The sequence below is a fragment of the Sander vitreus genome, chromosome 14, assembly GCF_031162955.1.
Source record: "Sander vitreus isolate 19-12246 chromosome 14, sanVit1, whole genome shotgun sequence".
In the NCBI taxonomy this organism is placed as follows: domain Eukaryota; kingdom Metazoa; phylum Chordata; class Actinopteri; order Perciformes; family Percidae; genus Sander; species Sander vitreus.
The window spans coordinates 1,940,967-1,955,183 of NC_135868.1; the positions used below are offsets into that span (position 1 = coordinate 1,940,967).

The following is a 14,217-nucleotide window of genomic DNA, read 5'->3' on the forward strand; positions in this document are numbered from 1 at the left end:
ATTAAACACGATTAAAATGCTGACAGCGGAACGGTATAAAGTGTGTCTGTATTTCACTGTAGAGGATTCAAACACTGGGACGTCCAACAGTCTGCAGCTGCAGTTCAGGCACCATAGACTCAAACCGTAAACAACTTAAAGCTGCCGAGCGCAAACAGCTGATTGGACCTTGACGACGTGCAAGGTCACATAACGGACAAAGGAAGCTGAAGAATGTGATGTATACTTTTACGTGCATTTCTTTAGATTTTAAGGTGCACAAGGACAACGAACACAATGGGAAGTGTGATGTCGGGAGAGTCTAGAGAGCTTCATCTGCGACATTGTGATCTGCATTTGAAGCTTTTATAAAAAGCAAACAGACGAGCAAGTAAAGATCAAAATGTGAAACCATTATAGATTTATTCACACCAGAACTGTAGTTACAGTATGAATCCAAGCACATGAAATGAAACATGAGGGCATCATCAGCAAAAACCTTGAGTTTACAATAGCTACAGTTAATAAAACATTCATCATATCTCAAAATTAAAACTAGAAGTGCAAGCAGTTATGACGGGGTCCAAGCCTCCCGCGCAAGTCCCTCCCGTCGACCAGCGGAGTCCGCGGAAATCAAACCCAAAGCACGACCGCGGCAAGACAAACTTCGGGAAATAATGGGTACAGCTCATGTCTCTTATTTGATAGGTCCTGGACTCCTCTGTCCTCGGGCTGAACCGGAAGTTGTTGCGTCCCTCCTCCGCAAAGGCCGTCTCAAAGCTCTTATTTCTGCCCCGAGGAGGGAGCATCGAGGAGTTATAGGCGAGGAAACACGCGAGCAGCCTTCCTGGAAGCCGTGCGTGCAGCTGAAGGAGTTGCTAACTCCGCCCAAACAGCTGACAAATTAATGTGATGCTTCAGAGGAAATGACGTCTCATCTCTCTAAAACACATTTGCTCGTTTCCTCTCTCCTCCCATGATTTCCTCGTGTCTCTCCCGTGCCTCCTCGGTGGGAGGGACCAAGACGCGAGGAAGGGAGGCAAGTGGAGGACTCGAGGAGGCAATTTAAGCGACATGAGATGCAGCTATAGTAACGTGTGAGCTGCAAGGTCTGTAATAAATTAAAAATACAGGTTGTAAAAGGCCACGCCCATTTTGACCAATCAGTACACTATAGAGCTCAACAGTCCCGCCCACAGCGGGTTCCAGAAGTAAAAATACAATGCAATTTCTCCATTGACAAATTGGAGTATAAGCCATAAAATGGTAACCGTCGATGGTAGACTTAAAACCAGCATGCCGACATGACTCGGCGATTGTATATGCTCATATAGACGCCACAAATCATGGGGCACTACCCTTGTTTTGAGATAAATGTCTTTTATTCGCGATGTCTTGGATAAGTACTTCATTACCCACAATCCTGAACAATCCCACAGTGATGCCTCTGATTGGTGGAACTCATGCTGGTGAGGAGGGGGGGTGTCAGTACCCGATCTGTGCTGCCTGCACGATCCGTCACGAGGATCTACGACACTGTACGAATCACGATCTGTTCCACGCTTCTGACGTTAGCCTCTGCTGCGAAGCTAACGTTAGTTTAGCTAATTGCTATCCGCTAGCCCACAGCTTGATTCAGTCTAAAATAACGTTAACTCAAACTAAACGCTGGGTAAAGCCGTCTACAGCTGACGTAACAGCTGTTATATATGTTAACAGTTATCTTCAGGTTTTATTTTGAGGGTCTTTTAAAGTTATTACATGCTGTCTCAGCTAGCGGTTAGCCGAATTAGCTGTTAGCTAAACTAACGTTAGCTTCCTTTGTTCAGTGGTGCGCGGTGGTTTATGGGAGGAGTAGTTCCTTTGCTCTGAACTGACGATATGTACACAGTCTTGTACCTTTGACTTTTTTGGGGATTTTCTGTTCGTTTTTTTACTCGAAATGGTACGTTGTACGCTTATGAGTCACGTAGCATCTGGTTAGCCTAAGGCACGGTCTAAAACTCTTTATATACGGATTTTTCCAGACGTCAATGGGAGAAATGAACGGGAAATTTACTTCTGGAACCCAAGGTCTCTCAGAGGAGGGGCGGGACTGTTGAGCTCTATTTTAGGCGTACCCTCTAAGTTTTATAAAAAAAGCTCTTCATGAGATATCATTTTATTTTGTATTTGTAGCGCCCCCTAATGGCCGATCTTTTCCATTTCCTGCGGCACCATTTCCTGCGGCACCGGAGCAATCCTGGAAGTGGAACATCATGATATAGGCTAGGGTGGATGTAGCTCAGGGGATAAAGCAGTAGCCGGTAGCCTACAAATCGGAAGGTTGGTGGTACGATCCCTGACCCTGCAGTGTGGGTTCAGTGCCCTCGGGCAAGACACTGAACCCAGAATTGCCATCAGAGTGTAAATGTTTATCTGATGAGCAGCCACAGTGTATTAAAGCGCTTTGAGTAGTCATTGTAGTAGTCCTAGACTAGAAAAGCACTATAAAAATACAGTCCATTTACACTTGTTCTTTGTTTCAGGAGTGAAGAAACTTGAAAATATTCCCATTCAAGAAGCTAGAATCAGAGAAGTTTTTACTTTTAGTTGCCAACTATAAAATGTATCTCTAAAACTAGTGTGATGTCAGCTTGTTAAATGTGAATATGTTCTAGTTTCTTCTCTCCTCTGTGACAGTGAACTGAATATCTTTGAGTTGGGGACAAAACAAGACATTTAAGGACGTCATCTTTTGCTTTTTGGGAAACTCTGATCCACATATTAGAGACCATACTGCTAATCCATTCATCCAGGAAATAATCCACACATTAATCGACAGTGAACATAACCATTAGTTGTAGCCCTGGTCTCTTTAAATGTCTTGTGTTTGTCCAAAACCCAAAGATATTCAGTTTAATATGATATAAAACAGAAAAGAGCAGAAAACCTCCATATTTGGGAGGCTGAAAAACTGAATTATTTTTGCAATTTTTAGATTGTGTCATTTTTTTGTTGTTGATTCTTAGCAAAAAACCCTTTGCTCTTTCACAAATATGTGCTCATTCATGTGTAATTACTTCCACCTCCAAGTATTCTCGTAAGAGTAGAATCTGACATTCAGAATCATTCAGAATACATACTGAGCGACTCACTCGAATGACGGCCACCATGTAGCGCCTCCATCTTTATAATACATTAACCAAAGAGAGACATACCTCCATCTTCATGATACATTAACCAAAGAGGGACATACCTCCGTCTTTAAAATACATTAACCAAAGAGGGACATACCTCCATCTTTATAATACATTAACCAAAGAGGGACATACCTCCGTCTTTAAAATACATTAACCGAAGAGGGACATAGCTCCACATTTCGCCCTCTTACACTCAGTGGCACCGTGATGAATGCCAGGGGGAGATTACTCGCCAGGGAAACAAAAAAGAAAATGAAAACGACAACACGGCAGGCAAAGCAACAAGACCAACGTTAATATTGGAGTGGCTAGAACAGCTGCGTGTAAACCATGGAGATACTAAGAGATCATTTCGGGTTCGGCCACCGAAGGCGTTTGGGAGGGGCTAGAAAGTAATATTCAGTTGGTTGTCATATACAATTTCACCGCTAGATGGGAGAAATTATTACACAATGGAGCTTTAACGATTAATCGTTTATCAAAATAGTTGGCGATTATTTTTTTTAATCGGATGACTGATTAGTCGACTAATCGTGGCAGCTCTACTATTCTTGGACATGATGTCACAGCTGCAGACAAACTCGCCCCTCCATAGCGAAATAGACACTCATCACTTGTTATCTCTGTAAATATGACTCGGTGAATTCAGGATGTCAGGGTTTCTGCAGGTTTCACAAGTCAAATTTAAGACTTTTTAAGAACTTTATAAATGACATTTAAACAAATAAAATCTGATTTACGTATGTACAATCCAAAAGAGACCAAAAACACAAAAGCTGATTGGCTGCAATTACGTTGTTGTTCGTAAGACAGTGTATTATATTTGGACTAGTGAAAGAAAGAAACTAATACACCACGGAATAAAACAAAAACATTCTAAAAGTGCTACAGGAACATTTCAGAGCATTAGAGGTAGCATTAAGCCGCCTACACATGATAAATGATTTGGCCTGATTGGAAAATCGGAGCAGTGCGCGACGCCAGGGGTATAGTTGGGTGGCACGCCCTCCCCCCCCGCCCCCCGTAGGAAATCAATGGAACGCCCGGCGCAAAGCAGTTTTGCTGCCTATCATGTGTAGGCGGCTTAACATGGACATAGAAAAATTAAGACCTGTTTAAAATTATTTAAGACCTGGAACACAATAGTTTCGCGAATTTAAGACATTTACATTTTGTAATTTAAAGAGTTTTTAAGACCCCGCAGAAACCCTGACACACACACACACACACACGACAGGGTCAGGATGTGATCAAAAGCTGACAAAAGGGATTAAACACAAGGATGGTTTTTGACGAGCGACTTCTTATTGAATCCTTTTCCACAAACGCTGCACTTATACAATTTCTCCCCGGTGTGGATGGTCATGTGCTCCGTCAGGTGCACGTTCTGTTTGAAGCCTTTGCCGCAGACGGAGCAGCCGAACGGTTTCTCTCCCGTGTGAATCCTCATGTGTGTCTTCAGGTTGCCCTTCAGGCTGAAAGTTTTCCCGCACTCGGAGCAGCTGAACGACTCCTTGGCTCGAGCCTTTTTGCTCGGACTCTGACGCTGTCGCTGTGACGACTCGCCGACACACTTGTGGGTTTTCAGCTGCGTGTACCACGTGAACCGTTTGTCGCAAGCGCTGCAGCTGAAACGCTTCTCCTCCGTGTGGACCGACATGTGCAGCGTCATGCGTCTTTTATGTGCAAATCTTTTATCGCAAAAGGGGCAACTAAATGGTTTCTCTCCCGTGTGAATTCTCACGTGGAGCTGCAAAGTTCCTTTCTGGCTGAAGCTCTTGTCGCAAAATGAGCACTCGAACGGCTTCTCGCCTGTGTGAATCCTCATGTGTGCCAAAATGTTTCCGCTGCAGCTGAAACGTTTCTGACACACGGAGCAGCTGAACGGTTTCTCTCCGGTGTGCGTTCTCATGTGGCTCATCAGATGGTCCCTGCGACAAAACGTTCTCCCGCACTCAGAGCAGCTGAACGACTCTTTCTCAGCGTTGCGTCCCTCCTCAGAGGCATCGTCAGAGTTTGAACCTGACAGACAGCGCTCTCCGCTCTCATCCCAACCTTCATCGCTCACTTCGGCTTTTCGTTCTGGGCGCTTATCGTGAGCGTCCGGCTGTGAATTACTTTGTGGATCCACGTTCCCCACCGATTCTGATCCTGTGTCGCTAATGTTGCATCTAAGCCTTTTCTTTCCTGTGTGGATCCTCATGTGTCTGCTGACATCTCCGCTGTATCGGAAACTCTTTTTACACACAGAGCAGCTGAAAGGCTTCTCTCCCGTGTGGAGTCTCATGTGACTGATTGAGTTCCCCTTTTGAGAAAATCTTTTGCCGCAGAAAGAGCAGCTAAAAGGCTTTTCCCCGGTGTGAATTCTCATGTGTGCGTTCAGATGTGGCTTGCGGCCGAATCTTTGACCACACTCAGAGCAGCTGAACGATCTCTCAACGGAAGTACAGGTAATATCACCGACAGTGACTTCATCATTCTTCAGAGAGTTTAAACCTGACTTAGTGCTCTCCTCCCAATCACCATCACTGACTTCAGTCTCTGAAGAGTCTGAAGTCTCTGGTTGTAAAAGTGGATGTGAGTTCCTGGCTGGTTCTGGTCCTCCACAGTCCTCTCCATCAGCTTCCGTTTCCATGTGTTGAGTTTGTCTTTGATGAAGCTGTGAGGACTGAGCTTCCTCTTCATCATCTTCACTCTTCACAGGGACAGGAGTGAATGGGAACTTGGTGATATCAGCCTCCTCCAGCCCTTGAAGCTGCTCTCCCTCCTGACTGCTCCACAGTTCCTCCTGTTCCTCTTTAATGTGTGGGGGCGGCTCTGGCTCCTGCTGGTCCACACTGGAGCTACACTTCTGCTGCTCCTCTTCACCAACAATCACTTTCAGAACATCTGGAGGTAAAGCTGAAACAAACGGAGAGACATCTGTTAAAGGATACCCACAAACTTCTCTTCACAATTATTTACGTTAAAGATTCTCTGTGGAGTTTTTATCCATCAATATTGACATGGAGTAAGGTTTCTGTAGTCTCCCATAGCTAGCTCTATCTCCACAGTGCTGTGGAGTAGAGGGTGACAATTTTTCGGGACTCCCGCAAGTCACGGTATTCCCGCGGGAGTCAATCTCACTGTTGGTAAAGTGATAGGGGCGGAATAGAGCATAGAAATCAATGGGAGCGGGTCCCTCCAAAGATTGCAAGGCATTTCGTTTTAGAAAAAAGAGCCACTTAAGCTTGATTTATGGTTCTGCGGAGGATCCATGCAGAGCTTTTGCCATAGCCTACGTAAGTGGCCTGGTGTTTATACTTGTGCGCTGGTGTGTGCATCGAGCCGGCGTGTGTGTGTGTGTGTGTGTGTGTGATTATCTTCAGAGTGAGTAGTGACTCTAGAGTCATAGTGAGAGAAACAAAGTGTCTCCCCTGTTCTTTCTGTCCACAGTGGGAAATCTGTTGCAGGAAAAGTTAACTCTCTCCTTGATTTCATGTTGTTTACAGGGGGGCAACAGAGTCGGATAACTTTAGACAACATAGAGAACGAAACGGGAGCGGGACGGGATTCTTTCTTGCAGGACATGATTTTTTTTTGTGGGGGGGGCAGTCACGATGACGGGAGTATTTTTGTGGGCTCGGGATGGGATGGGAGCGACAATTGACTCCTGTGGATTGAGGTCTGGCTACGGTAAAGGAACTTGTTTTGGTGGAACATTAGCACCAAGCAAAAGAAAACGTCACATACAATATTAAATGAAGTTAACTGTTGACAAAATACAGAAACAAACATGTTGCAATTCACATTGCTCTCACTTTCTTGTGTTTATATTTTTCAACAGCGATGTCAACACTTTCCTATTATTATTGTAAGTTGTATCTAGGCCTGTATGTATATATGAGTTACACTTTTCTTGTTTTCACTCATATATTGGATTACAATGTCACACAGCTCTGTTTACACTTTATTCTAGCAGATCTTTACTTATTGTTTTTACATTTTTGATTTGCAGATGTAAACGTCTGTTTCCGTGTTAATAAAGCTCCTTTGAATTTGATTAAATTGATGAACACAGGTCCAAGCAGCACTAAAAGGTGCAGAACTAGGTTTTATGATAGGCTATGTTTCCATATTTTGTATTAGGGCTGCCCCCTCTGAGTCGATTAGTCGTTCTGGTCTTAGTTAGGACTGGGACGATGTGTATGTGTGTGTGTGTGTGTGCGTGCGCGCGTGTGCGCATGTGTGTCCGCGTGTGTGTCTGTCTGTGTGATTGGATATGTGATTTTCATTTCCTTCTTTAACAAAAGCAAAAGTAAAGTAAAACACTTCTAGAGACCATATATAAGGAGACATTTCTAAAAACTGATAATTTTCTAAGAAGAATGACATCACATGTCAGTCAGTCAGTCTGACATTTATGTGTGTGAACTGTGTGTGTGTGTGTGTGTGTGTGTGTGTGTGTGTGTGTGTGTGTGTGAACTGTGTGTGTTTCTGACATTTATTTACTTTGTAAAGAAGAACATAACATGGATTTTCTACTTTTTCTGCTTTCGCTCTGTTTCCCTGGAAGCGGACATGATGTAGTCGCCGTGTGTGTTACCGTAGAAACAGAAAATATTTAGGCTAATCAAAAAAATAATCGATTCTGGGGGAAAGGAATCGCAAACAACTCCGACAACATAAAGTAGACATGGTACACTCGGTGTATAACAGCTGTTTGACTGTATATGTGAACAGAAGGTGATTCGTGGTTGTATTTCTGTTTATTATCTGTGCTCCGACAACTATCACAACACCGTTATCTTAAATTATTAACCAGCACACCAGAGGCAAAAGCGCCGAAAAGTGTTCAAAACATTGAAAAAAGCATCAAAAGGGTAAAAAAGGCTTTAAATGCATTAAAGAACAGATTTAGGGTCCTATTTTAATGATGTACGGTCACGGCGTGAGGCGCCTGGTGCAGGTGTGTTTAGGGCGTGTCCTAATCCACTTTTGTAGTTTGACGGCGGAAAAAAAGGGTCCGTGTGCCGGGGTCATGGTTCTAAAGGGTTGACCTTAGTGTCTTCATTAATCAGAGGTGTGTTTTGGGCGTAACATGCAATCAACCAATCAGAGATCATCTCCCATTCCCTTTAAAAGCCAGGCGCGTTTGGACCTTGGAGCATTGCTGTTATGATGGAGGATCTGCACCGTAATATTTGTATTTGTAATCTTCTGCATGTGTGTGTGCTGCTGTGCGTCCCTGTGTGTGTAACAAGCATAGTGTGCACGTGCCGTGCACGAGCCTAGGAGCATTTTACTAATGCTTTAAAATAACAATGAAATGCTGCGTTATTGACTTTAGACCAGGTTTTTGATGGTCAATGGTGCCATCACTTCCCACTGCCTCAAGATAGCAATACGCCCAGAATGCACCTGAACACACCTCCCTGTAAGACCAGCACGCCCAGAATGCACCTGAACACACCTCCCTGTAAGACCAGCACGCCCAGAATGCACCTGAACACACCTCCCTGTAAGACCAGCACGCCCAGAATGCACCTGAACACACCTCCCTGTAAGACCAGCACGCCCAGAATGCACCTGAACACACCTCCCTGTAAGACCAGCACACGCAGAATGCACCTGAACACACCTCCCTGTAAGACCAGCACGCCCAGAATGCACCTGAACACACCTCCCTGTAAGACCAGCATGGGACACAGACGGGCGCAGGTGCATTTGTTATGCACAACAACGTTGTTATAACAACGTGGGCGCTGGACGGGAAACTGACAACTGCCTCGGTCTTAAACTAGCAGAGACACTTGCGTCGGGCTTTGCGCTGCGCCAGCAAAAAAAACCACACCGCTGGCTAAACTATTTAAAAATGGTGGTTTGTTCAGGACACCGCAGTTAGGGCTGCACAATATATCGTTTTTTTTATCGTTATCGCAATATCAACTAGGGCAATATACCCATCACGAAAAGCTGCGACACATTGCGATAGACGCTCCGAGATTGTTTGTGTTAGTTGAGAGAAAATATCAGAAGAAAATTACAGTTAAAAAAAAAAACAACTGTCGCCCTTTTTTAGTGGAGCCTTTTATATTCAGTTCAATGTTAAGTTTGTTCAATAATATAATGTTGGAAATGATTTCCTTTAGTTTGTTTTAAATTCAACAAGCAATTTGTTGGATTTTAGCAGAATAGTGAAAGCTGCAGAAATTAGTAAACTTTAACATATGTTTATTTATCGCAAAAAATATATATCGTGCAGCCCTAACCCCCGTCTGTCGCTAGCAATGATGATGCAGTGATTAGTGACGATTCTCTCCGACCAATCAGTGGTCTGCAGGTTTTCACGTCACCTTTTGGTATCGCCTCAGCTCGCTTGGAACCTCGACGGAGGTGATACTACATAAAGGACCTGTTGGCAGCGTGTGTGTGTGTGTGTGATGACTTTTTATCGTAATGGAAAACCAAAAAAGGCGAGTACGGTCGAGGCGAGTCGAGCAGGTATAAGTGAGCAGTGTCTGAGAGACGTGTGAATAACAGAAGATGTGTATTCTAACTGTACTGGGACAAAGTCTGCCAGAACTTTCTCTGGTATTCTACAGATGTATTTCTCATCAACCTCGACCAACAACTATTACTGTCACTGCTTTGGACCAGACAATCTCTCTCTCTTTCTCTCTCTCTCTCTCTCTCTCTCTATCTATTTCTCTCTCTGTCTATCTCTCTATCTATATCTATCTCTATCTACCTGTCTATCTATATATCTATATCTCTATCTATCTATATCTCTCTATCTATCTATCTCTCTATCTATCTATCTATATCTCTCTCTATCTACCTGTCTATCTATATATCTATATCTCTATCTATCTATATCTCTATCTATCTATATATCTATCTATCTATCTATCTATCTATCTATCTATCTATCTCTCTATCTATCTATATCTCTATCTCTCTATCTACCTGTCTATCTATATCTCTATCTATCTATATATCTATCTATATATCTATATCTCTATCTATCTATATCTCTATCTATCTACCTGTCTATCTATCTATCTATCTATCTATCTATCTCTCTATCTATCTATATCTCTCTCTATCTATCTATATCTCTATCTATCTATATCTCTATCTATCTATATCTCTATCTATCCATCAAATGTGTTTCCAAGTGAAGCCGTTCACAGCTGCTTCCAGGAATAATCTCAACAACAGGAACGACTCAATGAGTCTTCTAATGGAAACACGTTAGCTTCAGGAGCTAGCTGCATGCTAACAGCTAGCAGGCTAACGTTAGCTTAGCGTGATTATGAGAGCAGTTAGATTGTCAGACTAACCTTCTCCCCGCAGCTTGGTCTCCTCCGTGTGTTCCCGGTGTCGCTCCATCTCTGATCAACAAACTAAGAAACGCTGTTCGGGATTCAGCTAACGGCTTCTCTCCTCACTGGGATACAACAACAAACACCACTTCCGGGGCGACCGCTGTCAAAATAAAAGCCTTCTTTATTCTCTTCATTTTTATATCTTTCATGAAGACACATGGCCGAAGAATACAGTAGTTTTCCACTCATTTCGTATTTAACTATGAGGTTCAACTCCTTCATTTTGGTGACTTTTTATGCACTAAAACTTGCTTACCAAGATCATGTACCACCTTTTTTAGTCCAAACGCACACACAAAGAGGAACACACATCACACACACACACACACACACACACACACACACACACGATTCAGCTAACGGCTTCTCTCTCACTGGGAAACAACAACAACACTACCACTTCCGGGAGATCGCTGTCAAAATAAAAGCCTCGTTAATCTATTTTCACTTTTTTTGTTTTGATTTCTTTCATGAGGATATATTTTGTTACATTTAGGAACCCTGTTTTACTGGTTTACACATTCTTATAATATATTCTGTTAATACACTGCATATATCTATATTATTCTTACTACTAGTATAATGTTACTGCTACTACATTACACATATCTGTACATGTTGTTCATACATTGTTCATATTACATAGCCATATTTAATCTATTATTTATAAGGTAACTACTAATACACTGAACATGTAAACCAGCTGTACACTACTGTCCACACTGCACTATATTTCTTGTCCCGTCTATACTTTGTATATCACATTTGCTCTTTTCTGCTTTTTTGGCACTTCTGGTTGGACGCAGACTGCATTTCATTGTCTTTGTACTCTGCACAATAACAATAAAGTTGAATCTAATCTACTAACCCTTTTTAAACAGTAAATATTATTAGAAAAAATGATGGATTGATGTATATTTATTTAGATATGTTTATAGCTGATAGTTTGATAACATTTGATGTTTTACATGAGTTGAATATATTTTGCAACAATATCCAGATAGAAGACAAGATGCTTTTTATGTTACTGTGTGTCACAAAAGCTAGAAAACGGATTAAGCCGGGATTTGTGTGTGCATGTGTGTTTGTCTGTGTGACTGTGTGTGTGTACTGTGATGTGTATATATATATATATATATATATATATATATATATATATCATATATATATATATATATATATATATATATATATATATATATATACCTAAGTTACCATGGAGATTTATTCTGCTCCTGACCAGGCTAACAACCTTTTCTGTTCACTCAGCAGTGGTTTTACCTTATTGTTATCAGCCTGCATTAAAACACAACAGGTACATATTGCTGTTTAGTTTAATACTATTATTTGAAACATTATTAATGTGTGGTTGGTGCTGTTATATTGCTGTATGAAGACTGCTGTTCATATTGTTGTTAGACGTTTGGTGAATATATTACGGCAGCTGTTGAGAGAAATAGAAAAGGCTGATGAAGTTACAGATGTGGTTTAAATGAAGTCAGTGATGAAGAGTAATATATAAAGTCCTATACATGTGTTTCTATAATGAAGTCAGTGATGAAGAGTATTATATAAAGTCCTATACATGTGTTTCTATAATGAAGTCAGTGATGAAGAGTATTATATAAAGTCCTATACATGTGTTTCTATAATGAAGTCAGTGATGAAGAGTAATATATAAAGTCCTATACATGTTTCTATAATGGTTCTAACAACAGCAGACTGCTCAGAGACCAATACATCTTTTTATTTCTTTTCTATTCTTTAACAATAAAGGATCATGTTTATTTTATCTGCCATTCTTAGCACACAACGTGTTCTCTCTCCAGTAAACTGGGACTATAATTTGGGAGGATTGTACCATTATAAAAACCTATCCTAACTGTACAGTCCTCCTTAATTATAGTCTTAGTTCACTGGACCAGTAACTACTGTATATAGTGTAACAATATACAGTACCAAAAGGGAGAGAACACATCAATGGGTTTTGACCTTCTATTTTCCTGGGGGGAAATAACTGATGAATACTCAGTTACAGTCATTGTTTACAGTGTGCATTACATTTACTAGTTTCTAGATTTTAGAGGAAGCAAAGCATATAATATGTGAAGGAGGAACTCGGCCTCTGTTATAAAACAGAGAGAATATTAGACAATAGCGAACGGACTGAATGATAGTCTAAAAATATACATTTACGAACCACTTTTAAAGGCCAAATATACAACTGTTAATGTGTGCAAATGATTAGCAGCTTAATTTATTGAATGGTACGATTATGACGGTTACAGTTCAGAGTCGTGGTCCCATAATGTCTATTTTTAGGCTGCTTACATGTTCAGCCAGTCCATGATTGTTTGCAACGCTTTCTCTCGCTGTTTCATCACAGCGGCCGTGTTTCTTACAAATAATGTAAAGTTTCACGTTATACTTCCACAAGAAGCTGCTGCTCACTCTGTGTGAAGAATACACAATGCGTAGTCTCCATTTTAGCATCAGTGAATCTGTGATCGACCTCGCAGTCGCCCGGCTCAACCTAGTCTCTCCTCCTCAGCCTGACCTAGTCTCTCCTCCTCAGTCTGACTCGACCTAGTCTCTCCTCCTCAGTCTGACTCGACCTAGTCTCTCCTCCTCAGTCTGACTCGACCTAGTCTCTCCTCCTCAGTCTGACTCGACCTAGTCTCTCCTCCTCAGTCTGACCTAGTCTCTCCTCCTCAGTCTGACTTGACCTAGTCTCTCCTCCTCAGTCTGACCTAGTCTCTCCTCCTCAGTCTGACCTAGTCTCTCCTCCTCAGTCTGACCTAGTCTCTCCTCCTCAGCCTGACTCACCTAGTCTCTCCTCCTCCTCAGTCTGACTCCACCTAGTCTCTCCTCCTCAGTCTGACTCACCTAGTCTCTCCTCCTCAGTCTGACCTAGTCTCTCCTCCTCAGTCTGACTCGACCTAGTCTCTCCTCCTCAGTCTGACCTAGTCTCTCCTCCTCAGTCTGACTTGACCTAGTCTCTCCTCCTCAGTCTGACTCCACCTGGTCTCTCCTCCTCAGTCTGACCTAGTCTCTCCTCCTCAGTCTGACTCCACCTAGTCTCTCCTCCTCAGTCTGACCTAGTCTCTCCTCCTCAGTCAGCCTCCACCTAGTCTCTCCTCCTCAGTCTGACCTAGTCTCTCCTCCTCAGTCTGACCTAGTCTCTCCTCCTCAGCCTGACCTAGTCTCTCCTCCTCAGTCTGACTCCACCTAGTCTCTCCTCCTCAGCCTGACCTAGTCTCTCCTCCTCAGTCTGACTCCACTAGTCTCTCCTCCTCAGTCTGACCTAGTCTCTCCTCCTCAGTCTGACCTAGTCTCTCCTCCTCAGCCTGACCTAGTCTCTCCTCCTCAGCCTGACTCACCTAGTCTCTCCTCCTCAGTCTGACCTAGTCTCTCCTCCTCAGCCTGACCTAGTCTCTCCTCCTCAGTCTGACTCCACCTAGTCTCTCCTCCTCAGTCTGACCCTAGTCTCTCCTCCTCAGCCTGACCTAGCTCTCCTCCTCCTCAGTCCCTGACTCCACCTAGTCTCTCCTCCTCAGTCTGACCTAGTCTCTCCTCCTCAGTCTGACTCGACCTAGTCTCTCCTCCTCAGTCTGACTCGACCTAGTCTCTCCTCCTCAGTCTGACCTAGTCTCTCCTCCTCAGTCTGACTCCACCTAGTCTCTCCT

The 14,217-nt window shown here is 42.8% G+C and overlaps 1 protein-coding gene across 1 annotated transcript; it reads right to left on the bottom strand.

Annotated features, from left to right (window-relative positions):
- Positions 1 to 371: 371 nt before the first annotated feature.
- On the bottom strand, positions 372 to 10,625 carry LOC144528565 (uncharacterized). Its single transcript, XM_078267238.1, has 2 exons — positions 10,487 to 10,625; positions 372 to 6,062 (listed from the first exon to the last, which is right to left on the bottom strand). Exons 1-2 carry the CDS (start codon positions 10,533 to 10,535, stop codon positions 4,432 to 4,434), a joined length of 1,680 nt encoding a protein of 559 aa, XP_078123364.1. The 5' UTR covers positions 10,536 to 10,625; the 3' UTR covers positions 372 to 4,431.
- Between the last annotated feature and the right edge of the window lie 3,592 nt (positions 10,626 to 14,217).

What these genes read in the sequence shown, in the direction of transcription:
- LOC144528565 (XM_078267238.1), bottom strand. Translation starts at nt 10,535, where the DNA reads ATGGAGCGACACCGGGAACACACGGAGGAGACCAAGCTGCGGGGAGAA. An exon ending in GACCAAGCTGCGGGGAGAAG is followed by an intron (nt 6,063 to 10,486) that starts GTTAGTCTGACA and finishes CGTTTGTTTCAG; the next exon opens with CTTTACCTCCAGATGTTCTG.